The sequence below is a fragment of the Apodemus sylvaticus genome, chromosome 8, assembly GCF_947179515.1.
Source record: "Apodemus sylvaticus chromosome 8, mApoSyl1.1, whole genome shotgun sequence".
NCBI lineage: Eukaryota > Metazoa > Chordata > Mammalia > Rodentia > Muridae > Apodemus > Apodemus sylvaticus.
The window spans coordinates 3,155,529-3,181,646 of NC_067479.1; the positions used below are offsets into that span (position 1 = coordinate 3,155,529).

The following is a 26,118-nucleotide window of genomic DNA, read 5'->3' on the forward strand; positions in this document are numbered from 1 at the left end:
CAGACCTGGCCTCCTAGTTCTCCTGGCCTCCTGGTTCTCCTGGCCTCCTGGTTCTCCAGGTAGCCCTCAGTCCCTACCTGGCATACCCTGTCCCCAATCTTGAACTTTCCAGCCAGGGGACTGGCAGGGCTGTCCTTTCCCCAGAGGCTCCTCCTTATAAAATCTAAACATTTTGTTCTCTCTCCCTCTCTTTCTCCCTCTCCCTCTCCCTCTCCCTCTCCCTCTCCCTCTCCCTCTCCCTCTCCCTCTCCCTCTCCCTCTCCCTCTCCCTCTCCCTCTCCCTCTCCCTCTCCCTGTCCCTCTCCCTCTCCCTCTCCATCTCCCTCTCCCTCTCTCTCCCTCTCCCCCCTCCTTCCCTTCTCTTCTTTGGATGAGCCCTTCTCTCCCTCCCTCCTCCCATGGCAGTTTCCCTGGCCTCCTTCCTTGGAGCCAGTGAACCAGCCCATTCAAGAGCAGCTTCCCAATAAACCTGCATTTAATGTAATATTCTAATCTGGCTTAAATTGGCTCCTTTCTCTGGTGGAGAACTAACCTGGATCACTTGTATCTCTTGTGATGGGTCACTGCTCTGTGCAAAGCATCATGTTGTTTCTTTCTTTCTTTCTTTCTTTCTTTCTTTCTTTCTTTCTTTCTTTCTTTCTTTCTTTCTTTCTTTCTCTCTCTCTCTCTTTCTTTCTCTCTCTCTCTCTCTCTCTCTCTCTCACTTTCTTTCTTTCTTTCTTTCTTTCTTTCTTTCTTTCTTTCTTTCTTTCTTTCTTTCTTTCTTTCTTTCTTTCTTTCTTTCTTTCTTTCTTTCTTTTTATGGATTTTTTTCGAGATAGGGTTTCTCTGTATAGTCCTGGCTGTCCTGAACTAGCTCTGTAGACCAGGCTGGCCTCAAACTCAGAAACCCGCCTGCCTCTGCCTCCCAAGTGCTGGGATTAAAGGCATGCCTGGGGCTGGAGAGATGGCTCAGTGGTTAAGAGCACCAACTGCTCTTCCGAAGGTCCTGAGTTCAAATCCCAGCAACCACATGGTGGCTCACAAACCATCCGTAATGAGAAGTGACACCCTCTTCTGGAGTGTCTGAAGACAGCTACGGCGTACTTACATATAATAAATAAATGAAAAAAAAAAAGGCATGCCTGGCCTAGCATCATGTATTGAAATTCTTTAATAGCCACATGATAACAAGAATAGAAATGGTCACTTTGTAGATAGGGATATTTATTTATTTATTTATTTATACATTTTTATCACATTTAATTCTGTGTGCATGTGCACTTACTACTGCGTATATGTAGAGGTCAGATGACAACTTGCAATGGTCATTTCTTTATGTGGGTCCAGGGCCTTGTATGCAGGTTGCACATTAGCTGTTGAGTCATGCCTCTGTCCCCAGAGGACACTTATATGTAAATTAAGTTTCCTTTCCTAAGATTGCAAGGCCAGTAGGCTAGGGATTCTTGAAAAACACTTTCTAACACGAAATTCTCCAGAGCAGATGACCTAGTAGAGTTCTTGCCAAGTTGGGTGGCATCACGACCATCTGGAGGATTTGCTGAGCCGGTTCTGGGCCACCCAGAGCTGCTGATTCAGGGGGTCTGGGTGAGCTTGCATTTCCAGATGCGGATGCTGGATGCCTGGGGCTGAGCCTTGAGGTCCCCTGGACTGCTAAGATGAATCGGCACACACCATCTTCAATACTCTTGGTATTTGGGGACCAGGATTTAAGTTCTGGCTCCCACAATACCTGCTTTACTGCAGCTGGTCTCTGTGCTTTTTGCCTATAAGCCTGCAGGAACTTGTTGTGAGCCAGAATATCCCGGACCTTCAGCCCGGATCACTTAGGGTAGGTTGTTAGGAAACCAGAGCAGATCCGGCTTTTAGGAGTCTTTTTGTGACCATATTGTCTCAGAATTAATAATTTCTAGGCTATGATGTTAATGACAAAAAATACAGGTTGTGTGAAAGAGTCTATAGTCTAGACCTCTTATTGAATCACCTAGCACGTCTCACCTATAGAAAACAGGCAGAAGTGGAGGATGCTGGGTTACACAGGGCTTCCCCTCCTTCCCAGCTGGGTCAGAGAAAGGCAGTGCCTAAAGCTCTGTTTGTCAGGGAATAAGCCCAGCACTCTTTCCTCACGTGACTCCTGAGCATGGGACAGGGAGTAAGTTTCCTAACTTCCTGTCTTGTCTTCTTCTCTTCATTAATATTCTCAGCAGCTCTCCACTGAGCACAGCAGTCAGTGGGAGCCCAGTTGTGGGAGCACAGCAGTCAGTGGGAGCCCAGTTGTGGGAGCACAGCAGTCAGTGGGAGCCTTTACATGGGTTTGAGGTGATTGGTATTGACTTTAGCATTAGCCCAGATCTTTCCTGTCCATTCTCCAGATGATGTTAATTACACAGTTTCCTTCAGTTCTGTTCATTTAAGGACTGGCTCAGTAATTTTGGGAAGCTGTGGTTTCTTATAAGAGCATCATTAAAACCTCTTTTGTTCCTCATATTATCCTGTTATCATATTGGTTTTAAACGGCCAGTGTTCCTTATATGGATATACTTTATCAATAAAACCACCATTCCATGATAAGTTCTATAATGTGAGTGTTTTTGGAAGTGCTCCCTACAGGGAGGGATTGGACATGTTCTTGGTTCTCTAGTAGAAAGCTGGACTCACAGAGGACAGGTGTGTCCCTGCCGGCTTTAGTCAGCTTGGAAGGTCACCTGGCACCGCTGAGTGTTTGGTGTTTCTGTGTGCTGGGCTGCAGTCTTCAGATCCTCATGGACTGTGTTTTAATTTTCAAATCTACATCTAGCTAAGCTCCTGTGTTTATCACAGTGTAGACGTTAAAACGAGCAGTGCCTGCTTGGAGTGTTGGTGGGAGCTGAGGGGAGAACCTTAGCCAGGCTGCAGAACCCTCTGAGGGACTCAGGATGGTCCATTCCTTCCGGACACATCTCTAACAGGAACGCTACGATGGATGGTCCTCAAGCCCAGATGTTTGCACAAGCTTGTGGTACACTGTGGTAGTCACTTTTCCACTGCTGTAATGAGGTCCTAGCACTGAGGCAACTTATAGAAAAAAGGTTACTAGGACTTTAAGTGCTGGTCCATGATGGTAAAGGGAGACATGGCAGCTGAGGCTGACTGCTGGGAGGTGACATCCTGAGGTGAGCCAGAGCAGAGAGAGCTCACGGGGAGTGGCTCCAGGCTGGGAACCTCAAAGCCATCCCCAGTGACATACTTCCTGAAGCAAAGATAACTTCCTCAACCTATTCAAAACGCCACCAAACAGGAACCAAGTATTCAAACATCTCAGTCCTTGGGGGACATTCTCATCCAAACACCACAGCTATATATTATGAAAGTTTCCAAATTTTTTTGCATCAGTGTACTTCAAGGGGGCTCGAGACATGGGCCAGAGACTGAGAGACTGCTCCTACACAGGACTTGAGTTGGCTCCCCAACACCCATGTTCCCAACCACCTGTGACTCCAGTTCCAGGGCATCTGGACTCTGTAGATACTGGCACATGTGCACACGTGTGCACACACAGACACATACACATACACATACACAGATACAGACACACACACACACACACACACACACACACACACCCCTACTTTAACTTCCCGTCTTACACATGCTGATGCCTCTAGACAAGGCTCTGAGCTACTGAATGGTAATGGGACTGTGCTATGTTTATTGTGATCTCAGGGGGTTGTTGGTTTTGAGACAAGGTCTCAGTGTGTAGCTCAGGCCAGCCTCAAACTCCAGCCTCAGTCTTGAGTGTGTTGGCATGCTGGCAGTTTCTGGTCTTAATGCCATGGGCAGTGGAAAGAGGAACACATCTTTCATTCGGCAATGGGAGGTCAGTATCCCATGCTGAAAGGTGTGTGTGTGTGTGTGTGTGCTGTGATTTTCCTGCTCATGGCCTCTTGCAATCCATCTTCTCCTAGGCCTCACTTTGCCTTACATGCTGTAGACTCGAGGTGAGCATCCCAGGTTTGAACAGTCCTGGCCTGCATCTTAGGAGACTGAGAACAAAGCGGAGCAAGGACTCCTCAGGAGGAGCTGTTCCTTTGGATTCCAGTGCCTCCCACCAGTTCAGAGGAAGCTGGCTCACACTGTTAGGCTCTCTTGTTCCTTAAGCCCTGGTTCACAGTTTCACTGTCTGCCTCGGGCTTTTCAGGAAGTCCTTGGATATTTTCTCCCTTACATTCAATTCCAAGCAACCTGGACTGTCTGTGCACTGATGTCCTCCAGGTCTCCTGCAACACAGTCCCGCCCCTCACTCCCCCCCCCCACCCCAGTCAACTGTTTTGAGCAACTGGATGTTTCTTTTCTGTTGTTTTTTTGTTTTTTTCGAGACAGGGTTTCTCTGTGCAGACCTGGCTGTCCTGGAACTCACTCTGTAGACCAGGCTGGCCTTGAACTCAGAAATCCTTCTGCCTCTGCCGCCCAAGTGCTGGGATTAAAGGCGTGCGCCGCCCACCCAGCCTGGCTGCTTCTTGTACTCATTAAACCCAAGGAGAACCTGTTGTAAAGTTGATGGAGCCGAATTGCTTAGTTTCTTCTTGGGGCTTGGGGCTGGGATACCAGCAGTTCATGTTTATCAGCTTGTAGGTTTGTTTTGTTTTGTCAACTTTTCATTGATTCTTTGAGAATTTCATATCATGCACCCCAATCTCACTCATCTCTCAAAAATAAAAAAAATTCACTGTGGAAGCTGTACTGTATCACACAGGTTGTCTGTCTCACTGTATACCCATTTGTCCACACGTCTTTACTTGCAAATGTTCATTGCAATGAGTCATTGGTCTGTTTGGAGGCCTCTGGCTTTGCTACACTATCAATGCTGGAACCTCACTGGACTCATCTTGGATATCCTGTTGTTGCTGTGTGTCATGGAGATCCTGCAGCTTTGGATCTGCAGGACCGGCCCCTTCACAAACTCCAGCTGTTCATGGATGGACTTGAGGTTGTGATGGGCCAGCTCAGCCCTGGGTCTGGGCCTGGGTGGTAGCTGAACTGGTCAGCCAGCCATCTCTCCCACACCCACACCACCAGGGCAAGCTCTCCAGCACTGCCCTAGCTAGCTTACCTATGCCTCCGTCAGTAAGGGGCAGAGTCAGCTCTCTGCTTTCCTGCCTTCGGGGCTGGCTCACCTCCGCTCTTGCCAGCCTGGCCAGCTCTGCTGTGTTGCCCAGATGAGGTGCAGGGCCCACTCTGCCAAAGTATTCTAGCCTGTGAGGGGCAGGACCAGCTCTCCAGCTCTCCCTCTCTCATGACCTCGGGGGCCAGCTCTCCCATTGAGGGGGTGGCATCTCTCCCTTGTGCATGCCACCCTGGCTGAGGAGTGGCAGGGCTAGCTCTCCCACACTCACACCCTCAAGGTCAGCTCACCCGAAACTCCCAAAACCAGGGCCAGGCCTGCTATGCTTCCTGGGTGAGGCGCAGGTCTGGTTCTCCTAAGTACCATAGCTGTCAAGGGGCAGGGTCATCTTTCCTGTTCTCACATCATCTGGGGACCAGCTCTCCCAGGATGCCCAGGAGAGGCGTGGGTCCAGCTCTGCACAGCCCTTAGACATCAACATGGCCTTAGGTGGCAGCCCAGACCAGGGACATCTGCCTGGCCTTTAGCATTACCAGCTCCCTGCTGTTGCAGGGCAGGAGATCCAGGCATAGACCGCAGGGGCAGCACAGGCGAGGACCCCACCATGGTCTCAGGTGGCATCACCAGCTACTCACATCAGGCTGTTCTTCCCTACCCTGGAGTCTCCAGTTCATTGCTCACATCCTTCTGGTTTTTTTTCTTCCATTTCTCAAACATTTACTTGCTCACAGTAGCACCAGGGGCCTCTGGGTGTCTGGGGTCGTCTCTGAGCGCAATGCCCTGCCTCAGCCATGTGGCACCGGGATTGGGTTGTCTCAGGCTTGCTCCCTGCCTGGGCTGTGTGGTGCTGGGCTGGGGTCCACGAGCTCGCGGTCCTAACCTCATCCCGCTATAATTTCCTGAGCTTTAGGTTGCCCAAATTCATTTGCACCTATGCGCCATGCACTCTGGAGTCTGCCCTCAAGCCCAGCTGACTCTTCTATTCCAGAAGCTTCCTCAGGAAATTCCATGTTGTGGACACCTCATTCATCCCTGACAGTGAACGAGGTGGTTCTGCACTGTGCAGTTCTAGGTACTGGAGATGCAGCAAACAGAAGCCTTAGCTTTCAGGGAGATGATTAACCTCCCTGGACCAGCTCTGGTTTTCTGTACGGTCAGAAGCCCCATCCTGGGTCTCTGCCATGTTGCTCAGTCAGTTCTTCACAGATACCTCGTGTCTTTCTGGCTATGAGCTCTTCCTCACCTCCCTGTCCCAAAGACCTGGCACGGTGTGCGTGGGCAGGATAAGTAAATATTTGCATAGAGTAGGGATACACCCTGATAATAGTGTGTGCACACCAGGAAGGGAGCCTGCCAGTTCTCTGTGCTCACCCTAGTGGCAGGGAAACAAGGAATCTGCAGATCCAACATCTTCAGGAAATGGGAGGTAGCGGTCCATAGCAGGAGTCCTGTCTAGGAGGACAGACTGCGCTGGAGGGTTTCGAGGCTTGTTAGCACCTGGTTCAGAGGCACAGCCTGCCCTGTCCCCATCTCCAGCAGACATCTGTCTTGGAAAACAGACTGGGGTTTCATGCGTCTTCATCTCAGCTGTTTTGTCCTTATGAAGAGAAATTAAGGGAAGTCCTAAATTCTCCATGAGCAGGAATGATGGGCTTCTCATGTCTCAGATGGAGCCCGTCAGGAGTTGCCGCTTCCTCTGTCTGCTATTTTAAGAAGTGGCATTCAGGATCTCATGTGTTCACATTCAGCAAGTGAGGCAGAAGAAATGTTTAGAAAGTCCACAGGAAGTCCTCCTGGTGGAGGGAAGAACACAGTGGAATCACTCTGTTGGTGTTTTTGAGACTTGTTCTTACCTTAGCCCTGGAGATCTTGTGTTGGGCCATAATTGAACCGCTTTGTGGGTGAATACCTTCCAGGTCACCTGGCTCCAGAGGCATCCCATTTCCTTGATACTGGGAAGACCTCCTGGTTTGATTACCTTTCCGTCTGGAATTCCACTTTCCATGAATATGGGCCTCCGGTCCAAGCAGACATGTGCTGTAGGAGGCAGGGGGCCAGAAGGCCCAGAAGGTCGGTTAGCGGCAGGGTACAGAGTCATCACTCTCCTCAGATCCATGAGCACAGTAGGGATGCTTCTGCATTGGCAGCTAACTGCTCAGTACCTCAGAAAAGCTATGATTTCCCTGTCCATGGCTAGCCTATGTTCACATGGTCCCCTGAGATGGGGAACATTTCCGGCTGTTCTGACCCAGTGGCCCTTGAGTCAGACCATTCCTATGAGATTACTTGGACACCATACATATTTTGTATCCTTGATGAGGAAACCGTTTGTAGGTAGTCCGCCTGCCAGACCCTAGCAGTATTTACCTCCATGCTGCCCGGATAAATGACACACACCAAACCACGTACTTGCCTTCTTCTGAATGGCACTCTGCTGCCTTGGTGGAGTTACTCTACCAGAAGAGGCTTTCTGAGCACCCCGCTCCCCTCCCCCACCCACACCCACTTGCGTTCTCAGTCCTCCCTGACACGAACTGCATCAGTACTCAGTCCAGTTGATAATGTGAGCGTCTCTTTATATCAGCTTTGGGCTCAGCCCTGGATAGCAGTGTCATCTCTATTATGGTTCTCTCTCTTAGGCCCTTTGTCTCTCTGTCTTTCTGCATGTTCCTGCCATCGCTGGCTGGGTATTTCACACGTTTATAGGCAGTGGAGGGAATTAGCTGTGAGCATATCGGTAGAGAAGAGTGTGTGCGAAGCGTTCACTGAAAGGGAGAAGGGACATGCCGTGCAGGCAGCGACTGCAGTGTATTTAAAATAACAAGGTACATTTAGTGTGTGCTGTGGCGCACCAGGCTCTGCTTTTGATGTGCATTAACTCAGCTGACCCAACCGCAGTCCCTGACGACTGTGCTTCCTGTCTCCTCTTACCGCTGTCTGGCCTTCAGTGTGATTGACACCTGAGTGCTGGGTACAGTCCTGTACAGCAGCAGACCCAGGTTCTGTGAGAGGCCAAGCGTATAGAGGGTAAGGCATTCTGAGGTTACGGCAGCATGAGGAGGACACCATAGTGACAGGAACATGAAGCAGCTGGTCACCTTGAGCCCACAGTCAGGAAGCCCTGGGAGATGAATTAATCACTCGTCCTCCATTCTCTTTCTAAAGTCTGCAACTCCAGCTCATAGGACAGCACTGTCTTCATGTTAGAAATGGCTGAAAATCCCACCAGAGTGCAGGCCTCTCTGTCGCTTCAGTAGTGGAATAAGCATCACTCTGGCTAGACAGGGCACTGTGAAACCCGTTCCCTCTGAAAACATTTTTCTTTCATTATGTTTTAAGAGTGGAAAGTTGGGAAATAATATAGTCTAGATGCGTAAAATTCTCTCACTTAAAAAGGTACTTTCCTCAAGTAAGCCATGATAACTGCTAAGAAGCCGTCCAGGGTTCAGGGCCACATGCAGCATTGAGGCTGGCTTGGAGTTGCAATGTAAGATTGTCTCACACAAACAGAGGTTCATGAACCTAAGAGCATTTCGGTAGGAGCATTTCAGTGGGAGCATTTCAGTGGGTCCATTTCAGTGGGTCCATTTCAGTGGGAACATTTCAGTGGGAACATTTCGGTGGGAGCATTTCAGTGGGTCCATTTCAGTGGGTCCATTTCAGTGGGAACATTTCAGTGGGAACATTTCGGTGGGAGCATTTCAGTGGGAACATTTTAGTGGAAACATTTTGGTGGGAGCCTTTCAATGGGACCATTTCAGTGGGAACATTTCAGTGGGAACATTTCAGTGGGTTCATTTCAGTGGGAGCATTTCAGTGGGAACATTTCAGTGGGAACATTTCAGTGGGAACATTTCAGTGGGTTCATTTCAGTGGGAGCATTTCAGTGGGAACATTTCACTGGGAACATTTCAGTGGGAGCTTTTCAATGGGACCATTTCAGTGGGAACATTTCAGTGGGAACATTTCAGTGGGTTCATTTCAGTGGGAGCCTTTCAATGGGACCATTTCAGTGGGTTCATTTCAGTGGGAACATTTTGGTGGGAGCCTTTCAGTGGGAGCATTTCAGTGGGAACATTTCGGTGGGAGCCTTTCAGTGGCTTCATTTCAGTGGGAGCATTTCAGTGACTGCGACTTCCATGGTTTTCCAGGCGAAGCCAAAGCTGATCGAGCCACTTGACTATGAAAATGTCATTGTGCAGAAGAAGACCCAGATCCTGAATGACTGTCTGCGAGAGATGCTCCTCTTCCCTTACGATGACTTCCAGGTCAGTGACTGCCGCTATCAACAGATCTATGTTATTGTAGAAACCTTGGAAAATATCGTGGTGTAGATTTGATCATAAACACTTTTCTCCATATTAAATAGTTGGTGAATTCATGATTTTAAAGACAGGAATAGAGCCAGTCCTGGTGGCACAGGCATTCCTAGCTACTTGGGGAACAGAAGTAGGAGGATCCTATGTTCAAGAACTAAGGCACAGAATGATTTTAAAGTCACCCTGGACAATGTAGTGAGACCCTATCTCTAAATAAAAAGTAGAAAGAGGGCTGGGGGTGCAGACCAATAGGCTTACCTAGCATGTATGATGGGTAGTACAGTTGCCAAGCATGTATGACGGGTAGTGTGCCTACCTGCATGTATGATGGGTAGTGTGCTTACCTGCATGTATGATGGGTAGTGTGCCTACCTGCATGTATGATGGGTACTTCACTTACCTATGTATATGATAGATAGTGCATTTAAAAGAAAAGTTGTATGATTGTATATCTTATTATGACTTCATATTTTTAGCAGGATTAATTTTTAGTGTTAAAAGTAAACACATATATACATATATGTATGTGTGTGTGTGTGTGTGTGTATTATATTCTGGGTTGACTTTGAGGGTACAAGTGTCTTAAAAATTTTTTTAGATTTTGAATCAATATTTTTGATTAAGCCAGGATGCTGGGCAAGTGATCTAGCACTGAGGCATACCTGCAAGCCTAGTTTGCTAATTTTTTTTAAGCCAGGTATTCTAGAGGAGCAGCAGAGGTTTGTCGTGCATCCTGTAGTATGACAACTTTGGACCCTGCCATGAGAAGCCGTGAACTGCAGGTTCCTAGAGAAAAGGTCAGCGAGGCAGGAGCAGTGTTGTGAATCTATCTCAGTAGCAGGACTTGGGTGTCTTTCCCTGGAGCGAGGGAAGCAGGACCACTCAGGAAGCTCCTGCCTCCACTGCCATCTGAGTTGATGCTTGAGGTCTTTCAGCCTGCAGCTATGTGACAGACAGGAAGCCTTGAGGTTATCAAGGAGCAAGGTAAACCATCTCCCCAGTGACCCAGGACCACTGCAGTCTGCTCAGAGGTTCTCAGTCCTGTTCTTCTGGACATTTCCCAACAGTTTCCTCAGAGAAAGCCAAGTTATCTGAAGCTTCTTAGACCTGAAATGTGTGTTTTTCTTGGTCTTAAGTAATAAATTTGTTTTCCAGTCTAATGATCAAGAATGAAAAAGCTTTGCGCAGTGGCAGTATCGTAGCCAATGAGGTTTATCCGAGGTGTGATTATTGCTAAAAGAATGAAAAGCTAGCTGTATCGATATACATGAAAAAAATTGTTTAAGAAAGAAAACAATCCAACATCAGTGTCTCGTGTCATCTTTTTCCCAGGGACAAAGGACCCAGATATTCAAATAGTGTAGACTTGTCAAAAGATTACAATTTGGAGGAGATTCGTGGCATCTTTCTCGCCCCAAACCATTTCTGTGATATTCTGAGGGACAAAGGGCCTCACCATCCCCATTCTTGCCAAGGATGAATGAACAACTGTTGGTTTCTGTTGTAGGAAAATGGTTCCAAAGTTGAAGGAGTTTGAATGTCGGCTTTGGCCCACATCCTGGCAGCAGTGACGGGTTGTGGCTGACCTTGGACACTGTTCTCGTACAGACTGCCACTTTGTCATCAGAGAGACGTTTATACCGTGCTTTCTCATTGATCTGTCACAGTGATGATATCAGCTGTCTAATTACAGTACAGTCAATGGCTTAGCCATGCCACACATTCTTCCTGTCTCCTTTTGGTAGGCAGAGTAGTAGCATAACTGTTTCCAGAGGCATTGTAAACATACTTGGTCATACAGAAAAGGATGGCAAGCTGAGGAAAGGGGTTAGACAGTAAGCGCAGTCGCCTTAGGTATACCTTAGGTATACTTTTATATTGTCATAGTGCATAAAAGGCAGTAAATACGGAAAAGGGTATTGGGAGGCAGTTTATGGGTCCCACTCACATTTCACAAAAGTTAGAATTTGGGGTCTGGTGTAAGCCATGGATATATGGGAAAGGAAAGGGGGTGCTTACTCCACTGCTGAGGCTGTACCTGAAAAACCTGAGTGCATAGAGACAAAGATGACTTATACGAGATGCCCCATAGCTGTGAGTCACAGGAAGAAGATGATGTCTGTCCAGACAGAGATGAATGAAGAAAGCAACCAAACGTCACAGGATTTACTGTGGGGAAGGAGACGCTTATAGGAATGTGCCACCACAACCAGTCATACCACAGTCTTTAAAAGAGTTGTGGCTATAAGATTTCTAGCTGAACGTGGGTGCAGAGTCAGGGTGTCATCCGTGTGGGTTATTAGTTTACATCCCAAAACAAGGTGTATCTGTTGTGGGATATTAAGGTCTTTATGGTACATTTTGCTTCGTTTGTATCTTGTTTTGGGGGATAGGTTTGTTTTATTTGAGACATGATCGCAAGTATTCCAGACTGGCCTCAAAGTTGCTGTGTAACCAAGAGTGCAAGAGAATGTAAGGTACCAGTGAGGATGGAAAGGACTGGCGGTTCTAGGAGGTGTTCAGAGTCAGGACAAGCATTGTCTAGGGAAATGCCGCTGCTCCATTCTCTGCGGGTAACATCCTGATTCCTATTGAGGCCGCCTGCCCCCTAACCCCCAGGCCAGTTCTTTTCCTCTTTGCTTACACACAACCCACAATGATGTACAAACCAGTAACCTGAAGAGGAAGCCGAGTGCCAGGACTTACAAAGGCCTGGAAGTTCCCCATCTCATTTCCCATCTACCCTTTGGAAAAGAAAACAGTCTCGCGAAGCTGGCCTGCAGCTGAGTGGAGAGAGCATGTATTTAATGCTTGAAGCCCGAGGGCGGGCTCAGCTTTGCCTGGTACTTAGGGCTGCACGTACAGAACAGAATCCCCGATTTCACACAACTGAAAACCGAGGAGAGGAGAATGAATGCCATGGGTGCTCATAAGAAGCAGGAGGTTTAAAGCGAGAGCTTGTTGTCATATAAATCACATCCCGTGAGACCCTGTGCTAGGAAAAAGGAAGACTAACTCTCACTGCAGGCAACCAGAGCTTGGTTTGGTGCGCTTGCTTGCTTGGCGAGCACCGTGCTTATGACAGAGGAGGAACAGACACTGAAGGACAGGATGTGCTCCAGGGACCCAGGCTGGAGCTGCTGGCCTAGCCGGAGAGAGGGCCCCTGGGCTTGACCTTAGCTCCATACTAAAACACAGGAGATGACCTCAGGAGCCATCTTCACTTCTCTCTTGCCTCTGTTCACTGCTGAGTGAACCGACGGGCTCAAGGGTGGAAACTTGAGGGTCAGGGTCTCGAGTAGCTAGGGAGAGATACACCACCCCACTGCCCCATTCCCGGACTGTCACTGGAAGGTGACAGCAGGCCCAGAGAGTCCTAAGAATGCACAGTTACTTCTCCTACCATAGGGTTCATCCTCTCTAGGGCTGTGACTGGAAGGCTTTTATTGTGGGTGTAGATTTCTTGGTGTTGTACAATTATTTTTAAATTCTCGATACAGTGTGTTTGTGTATGTGTCTGTGCGTGTGAGTGCAGGCGCCAGCGGAGGCTAGAAGTGTAGGATTCCCCCAAGCTGCAGGTGACTGTGAGCTATATGACAGGAATGTTGGTGACTGAATGGGAGTTCTGCTGGAAGAGGACCTCTGAGCTGGCTCAGCCCTGGGGGAGGTTTTCTTTGTTTTTAACTTGATTTTATTGTTTTGTAAATTGTTTATACGTGTGTATGTACTTGTCTGAGGAGGTCAGAAGAGAGCATTGGGTCCCTAGATCTAGTGTGACAAGTCGTTAATAATCTCCCAGTTAAGAGGTACTAGGAATTGAACTCTGCAAAGAGCATATAAGTTCTTAATCACTGAGCTATCTCTCTAGCCCCTCTTTGGGAGTTTAAACTTTCCTCAGAAACTAAATGGAATTTTTTGGGTCCTTTTCTTGTCTCAAGTTTGTTTATTTCCTTAATTACAGGTGAATTAAACTTGGACACTTGGGGGCATGTGTGTGAGCGGGCGTGTTTGCGTGCATATGTGCGCATGTGTGTGTGTTGGGTCAGTTTCTCTTCGAATGGCATTGTCAAAATTGAACAAAAAACGGGAGTTAATGGCCAGTACCGGAGCTTTGAGATGTGGAGTGCGAATGCCCCACACTGTTGGAGTTCTAGTCTGACTTGGTGCTGGAACCTCTCATGAACAACTCCCGTGCTCTGAGACAAATGCCTCCTCCAGATCCTTGGAAATACGCCATACCCGGTGCAGAGTGGTTCCCAGAGTCCTCTGCTGCTGCGGTTTCAGTGTTGCACTGTATCCAAAACATGCCTAATGTACAGAGTGGTCCAACTACATGGCATTTCCAGCAGATGTCATAGGGAGAGATGCTGTAGACACACAAAACACCATGCAGTTGATCTCAGGCCTGGGGTGGGGATGAGGGCTGAAGCGGGAGGGGGCAATTGGGAGCCATCCTGGTAATAGACAGTAGATTGAAACTGGAGATAACTTTAAAACATTGATGTGGGTGCGGCATTCCTTTGGGCTGGCTGAACATATTAATAATTAAAAAATCAAGCCAGGGCTTTTTGTGTGAGAAGGCAGTGGGGGCTGGGACAGTCTCTTCTGGGTGACCTGGCCCTGCTTTGTGCTCCTGTCTCTCTCTTCCCCCAGGTACTGCACACCTAGCAGGGGTTGTCCTTTTCAGTGCACATTGAAGCAGTGTTCCTCTGTATCAAGTGTGCAGAGGTTTGAAGGGATAATTCTATAAATAAAGCCAAAATGATGACAAGCCAGGAATGCTTTATAACAGATTGTGTGTGTGTGTGTGTGTGTGTGTGTGTGTGTGTGTGTGAGAGAGAGAGAGACATTCCTATAATCCCAGCCCTTGGGAGGTATAGACAGAAGGAGCTTGAGTTCCAGGCTAGCCTTGGCTTCCTAGTGGGTTGGAGGCCAGCCTAGGCTACATAAGACCTTGCCTCCTAGGGAAGAGCTTGCCTCTGCTCTCTGACCAGTGTCCCAGCAGTGGCTGAGGCAAGGCCACCCCACCCAGGGCTGTCTGTCTGCTTGGCGTCCCACCTCCCTTCCACTGGGAAAGCAGCCACACTCCCTGTCTGTCCTTGGTGTCTGTTTTTCTGTCTGAGAGAGGCCACTCCCAGCTTTCTGCCCCTGGATCAGAAGAGACAAATACTTGGTCACGATCCTGCAGCTGGCTCAGGTTACAGCCTACGCCCCCTTGTCTGGGATCTCTGCTTTAGTTCATTGTTCTCAGGGTCCCTGGGGGAAGGGTGGGCCTTTTGTTTCAGGCTTTAAAACACGATTTATGTGCCCAGTAGATATGCATACTTCCCACCAGGAACTGAGGGTATTTTTAAATAGTGAAGGCCATCTTGAAGTGATTAGTAAATAGCCAGCCTTGTGTGAGTGGAGAGGTCTAGAAAAATCAAGATGACACAACCCTGTGCCTGTGGCAGTAGTATTTATTTAAGTCCTTGTAAAGTAACTTGGGTAGTATAAAGTCAAAGCAAACTCGATGTTCATCTATTGTTTTTCTTTTTCCTGTCTGGTTTCTCACGGATCAGTTGCTAGGACTCAGCCGGAAGGAGAGGGGGTTAGAATTCCATGTTCACAGAACGGTGGAATTTCTGAACCACTGAGGAAACGAGGTCCTAGAAGGCCTGTTTGCGGATGTGGAGGGTTCGGGCTTTCCCCAGGGTTTCCCAGCTCTCCATTCAAAGCCTTCCCTCTGTTCCTTCTCAAATTCCACAACATGAAGATTAATGAAATGACTGGCTTCACGTTTCTCTGCCTTGGAAACTTGAGCTTCTTGTGGGGTGGGGAGTAAGGCTCAAGGTGATGTGTGTAAGATAGACCCCTTCATCATCCCCTTGGGGTCTGGACTTCGTTTAAAAATGGGGAAGCTCAGAAGACAGAAGTGCAGCAGGTCCTGGGGTGGTGAGGGCAGGGCATTGCCACATAAGGCACCTCTCGACGACGCTCTGAGTCCCCCCAGGTGGCCCAAACAGCCCAGAAGTTTCCAACACTGACCTTGTAGCTCAGAGCTGCCAGAGTGTTTGGAGGGTATCATTTCAGTCAACAGATAAGTTCTTAAAGTAAATATAATCCACTTGAGTTTTTAAGTTTTAGACCAGGCTGGGAAATAGCTGTATGTTTAACTCTTCTTGTTAGGGTCTGGGGACCATGCATCATGGTTCCACTTCATTCTTTAGAAACGAGAAGTTTGTCTTGGGGGTCCCAGGTGCACACACGCCCTTCACAGTGCCTCAGAGGGGACACTGCTGCCCTCTCTTCTGTCTCAGCTACTGCAGTGGTTCTGTGGGGTTCCTCATGAGACTCTTGTTGTCCCTGGACAAGGTAACTAATGATTTCCCTGTGTCAACTATACAAAAGCTACTCACAGCAGCTGGGAAGTTTTCTTCTAAGTTGCATTTTGAACTTAGAAGTTTCTACCTCAATGGTTATTTGAGATGCTAAGATTACTAAGTTTTAGTCTTCAGATATACTTGCATACACTCGATAGTATGAAAAACTTCCCCCAAGCCTTTCATATTAAAAGCTTCCTCAGTAGGATAGAGGTTTAATTTGGTCTCCATTTCCCCCCAGACCCTCCTCTCTGTGCATTCAAAACTCAGGCTGACAATACTTAGAGAAAAGAAGGGTGTGTGAGCTGTGTGAGCAGGCTGTTCTCCAGATGGTGCAGCATGCAACTCCTCAGACCACCTTGTATTGGAGGAGGTGCTAGGAGCAATGGGAGATGGTTGAGAATTACACAGGGGAATAAGCATGGGCTCAATGCAAAATCTACCTAGGATGAGGGGCCTGGGTATCTCTGGGTATCTTAGATACAGAGGTCAAGGTCACTCAAGGTCACTGAAGGATAACTGTAATTTACTTCTAAACATAAAAATGAGTGGGGCTGGCCATTTGTATTAGACTACTTTATAAACTACCTTAAATTTGTATAGCTATGTTGGGCATTCCCTTTAACCTCTACAGATTTCCCAGAGAAGGAGTAGTGGTTGTCCCCTTTGCTATAGACGAGGAAAATCAACTGTGAAAGATTAGGTAATTTGCATAATGTCACCGAGCAGGGAGGAGGGAAAGAACAATCAGCAAGCCTGCTATTCTTTGCCATTTTGTTTGATGTTGAGTTTTGGAAATAGGACACGGGTTCAGCCTTTAGCTGGAATAAGAATCGTAACGGATAGAAATAAGGCTACAAGCTCAGTGTGGCTGTGTACACCTTTAGTCTCAGTAGCATTCAGAGGCTGAAGCAAGAAGATCATGAGCTAAGGGCCACCATGTGGAGTGTTATGAATTCCAGACCAGCCTTGCTATATGGTAAAAGCTTTCCATATAAGTCCAAGAATCACTACAGCAATAGAAAGAAACTCTGCCCATTGTTAGAGGGCCCAGGTGCTCACTGAGTGTAACTCTTAGGAGACAGACTTAGACTTTTTTATAAGCCTAATAAGTGAAATTATAGAAATGCAATTTTAATTGGTTTGGCATAGAGTATGGTCTAAATGTGCCTTTTAATATACAAAATCTATAGAGAGGTTAAAATATAACATTTGCTTGTGCTATAGACATCCTTTGTCAATTCCTATAATGGATCAGAGAGTTTTTGTCTCAATAGGAAAATCCGTTTATGCAAGTAATGGATGGTGATTGGCAGTTTCCCTTTTCTGTCCCCATTGACTGTTTTATTCATTCATTCATTCTTGAAACATTTACAAGAAAAGATGTCTCTTGGCCTCAGAGGAAAAGGTATGCCTGCAGGGGAGTGGATAATCACATCAGCTGTTAAAACAAGTCTTGGGGATGTTTTAAGGCCAACAGTTTATTGGGTCAGATATCAGCTTTTCAGGTCTGTAGACCTGATTTTGACCTATGTGACCAGAATTGGCCAGACTCAAGGGAGCTGACATTCATTTGATAACTCCACAAGGAAAGCAAAATACTACTTTATTAAAGTACATTGGAAAGTTCAATAAAACATTGTTGGCCTTGCATCTTTTCCTGGTAGGAAGGTTGAAATGGAAAGCGCATTATTAAAAAGGGGATTGCTGTGGTTGGACTTCAGTAAAGACAGTGAGGACTGGAGATCCTGGGGCATTAGTGGTGCCTGCTCCGTTGGTGACAAGTGACCAGACCCCCAGGGGTCTAACGAATGCTCTTACTGTGCAGGTCCTGTTCTTTCTATGGCCCAATTGATTAAAGTGGTAGGGTTTTAGTGTTTAATTGGAAGTCATTTGGAATTCAAAGGCAGTTTTTGACATAGCAAATATGTTTCATTCTAGGCCTTTAAAAAAAAAAAACCCATAATCTCATGTAACCCAAGATTATAGAGCTTGTTATGCATTTGAAGGTGACCTTGAACTTTTGACTTCCGCTGCCTCTACCTTCCAAGTGCTGGGACTGTAGGCATGTGCCACCAGGCCCAACTTATATGGTGCAGGAGCAAGCCCAGGGATTTGTGCATACTAGGTGAGCATCTGCCAGAAGAGTTACATTCCCAATGCAGCCCTAACTTTTTAACAAAGCTAGTCTTACCTGGCTTTGCTGTCACCACCACCAGGCTGAGGTTATCTCTCTCAATGGTTCTGAGTACAATTTGAACTCATCCTTCACAGTTTCAGCATCTTTCCCTAGATACACTTTGTTTGATACTGTTGTCTTCTGTTGGATTTAGACCCTCTCTGCTCTTCCATCAGACTGTATGTGCTCAGTAAGAGTAGTAGATACGTTTTATTAAATGCTACATCCTTAGCCATTCGATCCATGTCTGGAGGAAGGCTGGGGACCCAGACAAGGTTTGGATAGATAGGTAATTATTTATGCTGTTTTATTTTTATATTTATTATTATTATTATTACTATTATTATTATTACTATTATTTATTATTATTTTGTTTTTGTTTTTTGGATTTGGTTTTTTTCCAGACAGGGTTCCTCTGTATAGCCCTGGCTATCCTGGAGCTCACTCTGTAGACCAGGCTGGCCTCGAACTCAGAAATTCGTCTGCCTCTGCCTCCCAGAGTGCTGGGTTTACAGGTGTGAGCCACCACCACCTGGCTCTTATGCTGAATTTTAAAATGATTGGTAAAATGTTGTTCATCCCAGTTTACCCTTAGGATCTGGCTGATATTTATTTCTTATCTATTCATATCACGATGTCTTTAGGGTGCGGAGTAGAAGGTGATCGTGGAAACCAGGTCCTTACGCTCTGCTCTGTACAGCCAGTTCAGCATTTCAGCTGTACTGTTGAGCTGCACCTGCGGTCCTACAACCACCAGGAGTAACAAACCAATCAATACCCAGTACCTAAAACAGTAATCGAATATTTCTCACAGTTCTGAATCCTGTCAAGGCTCAGCTCAGTGGTTCTTCTGCTTTAGCTTTTACCTAGGAAGGCTGCATCTAAAATGGCCTCCTCACTGTTGTGATATATGTGCCTCGGGATAGTGGGACAGTTTTCTCTGTATAACATGGCCCTTCTCCATGGCCATCTGATAGTGTTTCTCAGTAAGTAGTCTCAAGGTAGTAGAATTTTTAGAAACATTCTTTGAGAATTTTGCTACATGTATACAATGTATTTTGATTATATGTATACAATGTAGTTTGATCATGTTCACCCTTGTTCCTTGCCCTAAATATTCCTACATTCAGCCACACCCCACCCCAACTTACTGCCCATATAAACCCATATAACCACTGAGTTCAGTTGGAGTCCAGTTTGTGCTGCTTGAATCTGCATGGACTGTGGGACAAGTTACTGAAGCATGATCACCCAACCAGGCCCTACACCTCTAAAGAAAGCTGATTAACCCAGGGCCTCTGGCAACAATCTGTCAGCGGCTCTTCAGCTAGAGACAGAGCTATGAGCCCTCCCCCCTCCATGCTAGAATACCATCTGATTTGGTCTTGTGTGGATTGTAAGTTCATGAGGGCACTGATCCTGTCATGCCTTGAAGACACTTCTCTTTTTGTCAGTCCTCCCCCACCTCTAGTTCCATCAGCCTTTCTGCTCCCTCCTCCTTCTCCCTCCTCCACCATGATCCTTGAATCTTTGTCCCATTTGTGGCTGACAGGGTTCATAGCCACATGTGTGGCTGGCATGTGTCATAGACATGTGTTCTTTGCCCTTTGACCAATGGAGTTTCTATGTTAACCAGTGTCCACCACATGAAGATGAGGTCTGACCGGTGCAAAGACAGTAGAATTCCTCCTGTGGTTCTCAGCTTAGCTTAGGAAGGCTAAGGGAGTGTGGTTGCCTTCCTAAAGACTGCCTTCAGCATGTGCACAATGACTTCTGTGCTTTGTTAGTGCAGCCTGCTTTCAGAGGAAGAGGAAATAGGCTCTTCCTTTGCAGCATGTCTACAGTGTGGTCCAGCCACCCGAAGCCTTCATTAGAGGAGATCTCAAAAGGCTTATATATGTATATAATGTAGCTTAAAGAGTACTAAAAAATACACTTAAGCTAGATTGTGCTGAAGAAGCACATCTAACATAGGTTTGTTGTATGTTTTGTTTTTGAATGAAGTCACTGGTGGGTGAAAACATTTATATTTAGGCAGAGAGTGGTTGGTCAGAATCAGTTAGGAAATGATCACAATGATTGATATGTAACTGCAAATTTGAATCATTTTACAAGTCTGTCTGTCTGTCTCTTCTCCCCCGTCTGTCTGTCTGTCTGTCTGTCTCTCTCTCTCTCTCTCTCTCTCTCTCTCTCTCTCACACACACACACACACACACACACACACACACACACACGTCTCTCTGAGACTCTGGTATGTGTCTGACCTTGAACATACAGCAATCCTCCTGCCTTAGCCTTCCAGACTTATGGATGAGAATAATTATGTCTGGCTTTAAGTCTCTCTGTTGATTAGAAGTTGTTTTCTTTTTTAGACGAGAGCATACATACACAACAGCCCTTTATCTTAAAAAAAAATCTAAAAGACGTACTGGCAGTTATTTTTCACACCCAAGAAGGGTGTTGGGGAAAATGTCACATAATGACAGGTTCTTGCGTTCATAGTTCTACTGTGAATTTTTTTGCAACAAATTTTCTTTCTTCCTGGTGTTATGATGAGAAATGGGCTTGAGATGACGCTGATGACAGTCATCCTTTCTCAGATGAACCCTTTGGTGAAGGTCTTCCTTTTTTTTTTTTTTTTTTTTTTTTTTTTCATTTTTTGGTTTTTCCCAGACAGGGTTTCTCTGTATAGCCCTGTCTGTTGTGGAACTCACTCTATAGACCAGGCTGGCCTTGAACTCAGAAATCTGCCTGCCTCTGCCTCCCAGAGTGCTGGGATTTCAGGTGTGAGCCACCACCGCATGGCCTGAAGGTCTTACATGTATAGTTAGATTTTCAAGGTGTGGAAAGAGCCAAATAAATCAAGCTAAGGAAATAGCGTCTAAGGACATGCACAGGCCTCAATGGGCAGTTTCCTCTGCCATGATTATGGCTGGCTCGTAACAGGTGTGGCAGTCTGGATAGACATGATCTTGTTTTGAGGCTTTTGGAAGTGTTTGTACCTCTTTCCCATTTGTATGATCATATCTTTCTGTAGCATTCCTTGAAAACAATTTTACAACAAAGGCTACAGTTTGTTTGAAATATTCACTAAAAATAAAGATCCTTGGTTAGAAGATTCATTTAATAATCAGTGGTCAGTGAGCCTACACTGCTACCTAGATTGGGTTGGGAACTTCAGAAGGTCAAAGGATTTGCTGTGAGTGACCTCAGGAGGCATCTGTCCTCACTTGCAGGGGAGATTGGAGGGACCTCGTAGTCCCTGTTGCAGGGCCATGAGCTGCACCATGAGTCTGGCCTTAAGTCCTCACCAGTTCTTCTTCTGTTCTGTTCACAGACAGCCATCCTGAGGCGGCAGGGGCGGTACTTACGCTCCACGGTCCCTGCTAATGCAGAGGAGGAGGCACAGAGCCTGTTTGTCACGGAGGTGAGGTTTTTATTTCCTTTGCGTCTGTACATTGTAAAGACATTTCCTTCTACCCCCACCTTTCCTTGAATCTCATTATTTTTCTGAATAGTGTCAAAGAGATAATGGTGGTTTTATGATGAGAAGTTGTCAGAGTATAGAACGGGTGGGAATGTGCGGAGAGCTCGTTCATAATTCTCAAATATCAATGACTCCAGAGTTTAATTTGTGGACATAGACTAAAGGGTTAACTCTTAAGTGGGAATGCTGTTGACTCCTTTGTCATCAATATCTTCTATAACAGTTGATCCATGAGTTCATTGGGGGGTCACTGGATTCTCTGGTATGTCTTGTCTCTACAAGTTAAGTCAGAGCTAGAGCCATGTGTAGCCACACCTCACTATCCTGACGCATGTGTGGCATGTATGACATGATCACACTCCTTGTTTGAACACACAAATAATAATCTGAACAAAGAGGAGTCGTTAGCAGATAGCAAGGCTTTCCTTCCCTCTTGGGTTTGTCTATTCTTCCTGCTATTTTTAGGTAGAAGAAACTTAGTTGCTGCAATTTTGTTACTTGAAGTGGTTCATCCTTTAGAAATGAGTTTAGGGGCAGAGAAGATGATTGAGGAGGTGAAGCAGCCTGGTGACCCAAGTTTGTTCCCCAGAACCCATAAGAGGAAGGAGAGAGCCAACTCCACAGTCTCCACAGTCTGTCCTCTAACCTTCACACCTGTGCTGTCTCTCGCTGTCTCCCTCTCCCTCCATCTCTGTCTCTCTCTCTTTCTCTCTGTCTCTCTCTCTCTCTCTGTCTCTCGGTCTCTCTCTGTCTCTCTCTCTCTCTGTCTCTCTCTCTGTCTCTGTCTGTCTGTCTGTCTGTCTCTCTCTCTCTCTCTCACACACACACACACACACACACACACACACACACACACCAATATATTAAAAAAATGGGTTAGGCCCAATCTTCCTAGTTGGTATTTAGATAAGATACATTCCCATTTAATAAAAACAAAAGTAAGTTTTGCTTTTTTAAGTAAAGACCAATTAAATAACAGTTATTTGTTTTACTTGAGATTTTGGAAAAAAAATAAGTCTGTGTATAAAATGTTTAAAGCAGTGTTGTGCTGCTCTGTAATGATGTGGTCCTGCTTCATTTCCTTCTCTACCACATTAGTGCCCTTATTAGTATTCCAGACACACACTAGGTATGTTTATATAGGCTTCCACACACACACTAGGTATGTTAATATAGGTTTACACTCACATGCACTAGGTATATTTATATAGGCTTACACACACTGGGTATGCTTGTAGGTTTACACACATACTAAGTATATTTATACAGGCTTACACACACACACAAACATTAGGTATATTTATACAGGTTCACACACACTAGGTATATTTATATAGACACAGTAGGTATATTTATATAGGCTTACACACACACACACACACACACACATTAGGTATATTTATACAGGCTCACACAAACACTAGATATATTTATATAGGTTTCCACACACTGGGTATGCTTGTAGGTTTACACACACACTAGGTATATTTATACAGGCTTGTACACACACTAGGTATATTTATAAAGGCTCATACACACTAGGTATATTTATATAGACACACACACTAGGTATATTTATATAGGCTTACACACTCTAGGTATGTTTATATAGGTATATATGCACACACTAGTTATGCTTATATAGGCTTACACACACTAGGCATCTTTATACAGGCTTACATGCACACTGGGTATGTTTATATAGGTTTATATACACTAAGTATGTTTATACAGGCTTGCACATATACACTGGGGATGTTTATATAAACTTACATATACACTATATTGTTTATATAGGCTTACACATATACACTGGGGATGTTTATATAGGCATAAACATTTTTTAAAGGCAAGTTGTAACAAAATCTGGCCTGCAGCCTATTTTTCATGACTAAAGTTTTATTAGTACACAACCTTGCCCATCTGTTTACATGTCGGGCTGCAGTCATAATACAATTAACTTGTAGTAGAGATACAGAGACCCTGTGACCCCAAACACTGGTGTTATGACTGTGTGGACCTTTGCAGAGTGCTTGTTCAACTCTGTCTTAGAGCATGTGGCGAAATTATTACTCATTCGCCCAACTCCTTAAAAAAGGTTTTTGTTTTGTTTTGTTTTGACGTGTGTGTATGTGTGTGTGTGTCTGTGTGTCTGTGTGTCTGTGTGCGTTTGTATGTGTATAACCCTAACAAAAGTTTTTTTTTTAAAGATTTGGTTTTTTAAATTGTTTCTTTAGATTTGTTTATTTTCTTTTATGTGCATGAGTGTGTAACCTGCATGTATACTGGCGCCCATGGAGATCAGAGGAGGGTGTTGGATTCCCTGGAACTAGAGTTATAGATGGTTATGAGCTATGATATGAGTGCTAGGAGCTGAACCTGGTCCTTTGCAAGAGCAACATGTGTTCTTAGCAGTTGAGCCATCACTCCAGCCGAAGTTATTTTAATTTTATGTGTATGTATGCTTGCCTGTGTGTGTACATATATACTATGTGTATACAGTGCCAGCAGAGACCAGAAGAGGGTATCAGGTACTGTGGAACTGGAGTCATGAGCCATCATCATGTGGGTGCTGCGAATTGAACCCGGGTCCTCTGCATGAGTACCCAGTGCTCTTAACCGCTGGGCCATCTCTCTAGCCTCTCAGTATTTAATCCCTGCAGGTTAAGCAATCCCTGCTTCATCCTGAGCCCATGTGACTGAACTGTTTTGGGCCTCTGCCATCTCCTTGCCACCCTGTAGTATGAAGGACAATGAACTTGTAGAACAAAAGGCTTTCATGAGCCTGTCACTTTAAAATTCTTGTTGAGGTTCCCAAGTTTGAAAGGTGAATTAAGTACTGGATCACATACCTACTCATTTGGGCACACAGTTTTTTTTTATTAGATTTCTGATGGAATCTGTTGTGTCTAAGACTTTCTGGAGCCATACGGGGTGGGGCTTGCTTTATATGGTGTATCTGCCTTGAGATTTAGGCAGTGCCCACAACTAGACAGGCAACGGAGCTTTTGAATGGAGCTGAGGTAATTTGGCACACTTGCTGCTTTTTTTGCAGTCTCTTGTAATTTTACAGTGTGTGTGTGTGTGTGTGTGTGTGTGTGCGCACACGGGCGCACGCGTGCAAATGTGTAGCACAGTACATACATGGAAATCTAGAGACAGCTTGCAAGAGCGTATTCTTTTCCACCATGGGGCCTCAGAGGGGTGAACTCAGATATCAGGCTTGGTGCCCAGTCCCTTTACCACTGAGTCCTTATGACACAGTTCCTTATAATTTTAACTATTTATAACTTCCCATTTTGTTTAAGATTGTGAACATGTAAGTATTCCAATATTTCATTCATGAAAATATTCACACTATTTACTTTTGTCTCTACCCTATGCTTTAGTTAGCTGGGTACGCGCTGTACCTCAGGATGGTTTAATGTTTTGTTAGAAACTCAGTGGTGCGGCTGCAGTCCTTGATGCTCAGAGGTCAAGGCCAGATGAAGAGAAAGGGCGTGAGCCACACGGAGCCAGGCTGGCCTTCATGGGGCAGCTGGGGAAAGCCTGGAACTGTGTGTGTGTGTGACTTTCAAACTTTATTTGGTGGCTTTGGAATGTAAATCTGAATGTGGATACCCGATGCCCAGGTGTGAACACATTTCTGGAAGCTGTGAAAAGTGTTCCTAAGGATAAAATAACATTTAAAATGTTCACCGTTCACAGTCAAAAGATAATGCTCGTCTCCCCTGACTGACTCTGCTCTCCTTCTCTCATTTTCTTTCGCTTTCAAAGAATAATCTAGAACACTCATTATTTCTTCCTGTTGCATCTTTTCAAGCAAAATGCTTTCTGTGGGAAGAAAAAAAAAGCGAGCATCCATTGTTGTTTCTGCTGAGTTGGTGGCTGCTCAGGTGGGGGCTGTGACGCAGACAAAACAACTGATGTCAATGAAGTGGAATAAGAATAGGGACCTTTTGTTCAAGAAAACATTATTCTGAGCCAGTTTTTTCTGTTTTACAATCTTTATTATTTTTAATTAAATAATTTACTTACATCCTAGTATCAGCCCCATTCTCCTCTCAGAATACCCCAGATCCTTCCCCATTCCTCATCCCCCTGCCCCTCCCAGGTCCCCCCACCCCCTGCTCATCAAGTCACTGCAGGACTAGATACATCCTCTCCCACTGAGGCTGGACAAGGTGGCCCAGTTATGGGGACATAGGCAGGTAACAGGTTCAGGGACAGTTATTAGGGGACCCACATGACAACCAAGCTGCTCATCTGCTACATATATGCGTAGTGGGGCGGGGGCTAGGTCTAGCCTGTGCTCACTCTTTGGTTGGTGGGTCAGTCTCTGGGAGCCCCCAAGCATCCAGGTTAGTTGACTCTGTTGGTTTTCCTGTGGAGTTCCTGTGCTCTTCGGGTCTCTCAATCCTTCCCTCAGCTTTTCCACAAAAGTCGCTGAGCTCCATCTAATGTTTGGCTCTGTGTCTTTGCATGTCTTTCCATTGGCTTCTGAGTGGAGCCTGTCAGAGGACCCTTATGCTAGGCTCCTGTCTGCAAGCACAGCAGAATATCATTAATAATGTCAGGGATCGGTTCTTGTCCATGGGATGGGCCTCAGTTTGAGCCAATCATTGCTTGTCCATTCCCTCTGACTGCTGCTTTTGTCCCTGCATATGTC

At 45.8% G+C, this 26,118-nt stretch overlaps 1 protein-coding gene and 1 pseudogene across 20 annotated transcripts in view; both read left to right on the plus strand.

Annotated features, from left to right (window-relative positions):
* Positions 1-26,118, plus strand: part of Dock9 (dedicator of cytokinesis 9) — a 263,468-nt gene that overhangs the window by 111,339 nt on the left and 126,011 nt on the right. For all 20 annotated transcript variants that reach the window (XR_007979207.1, XM_052190600.1, XM_052190607.1 and 17 more), the window contains exons 2-3: positions 9,253-9,369; positions 21,300-21,389. Coding sequence is in view for 19 of the 20 variants with exons in the window: in XM_052190600.1 (XP_052046560.1) it covers positions 9,253-9,369; positions 21,300-21,389 (207 nt within the window). In the remaining variant the exon portion in view is untranslated. The remainder of the gene's footprint in view (positions 1-9,252; positions 9,370-21,299; positions 21,390-26,118) is intronic.
* LOC127691798 (uncharacterized) lies at positions 10,597-10,663 on the plus strand (annotated as a pseudogene).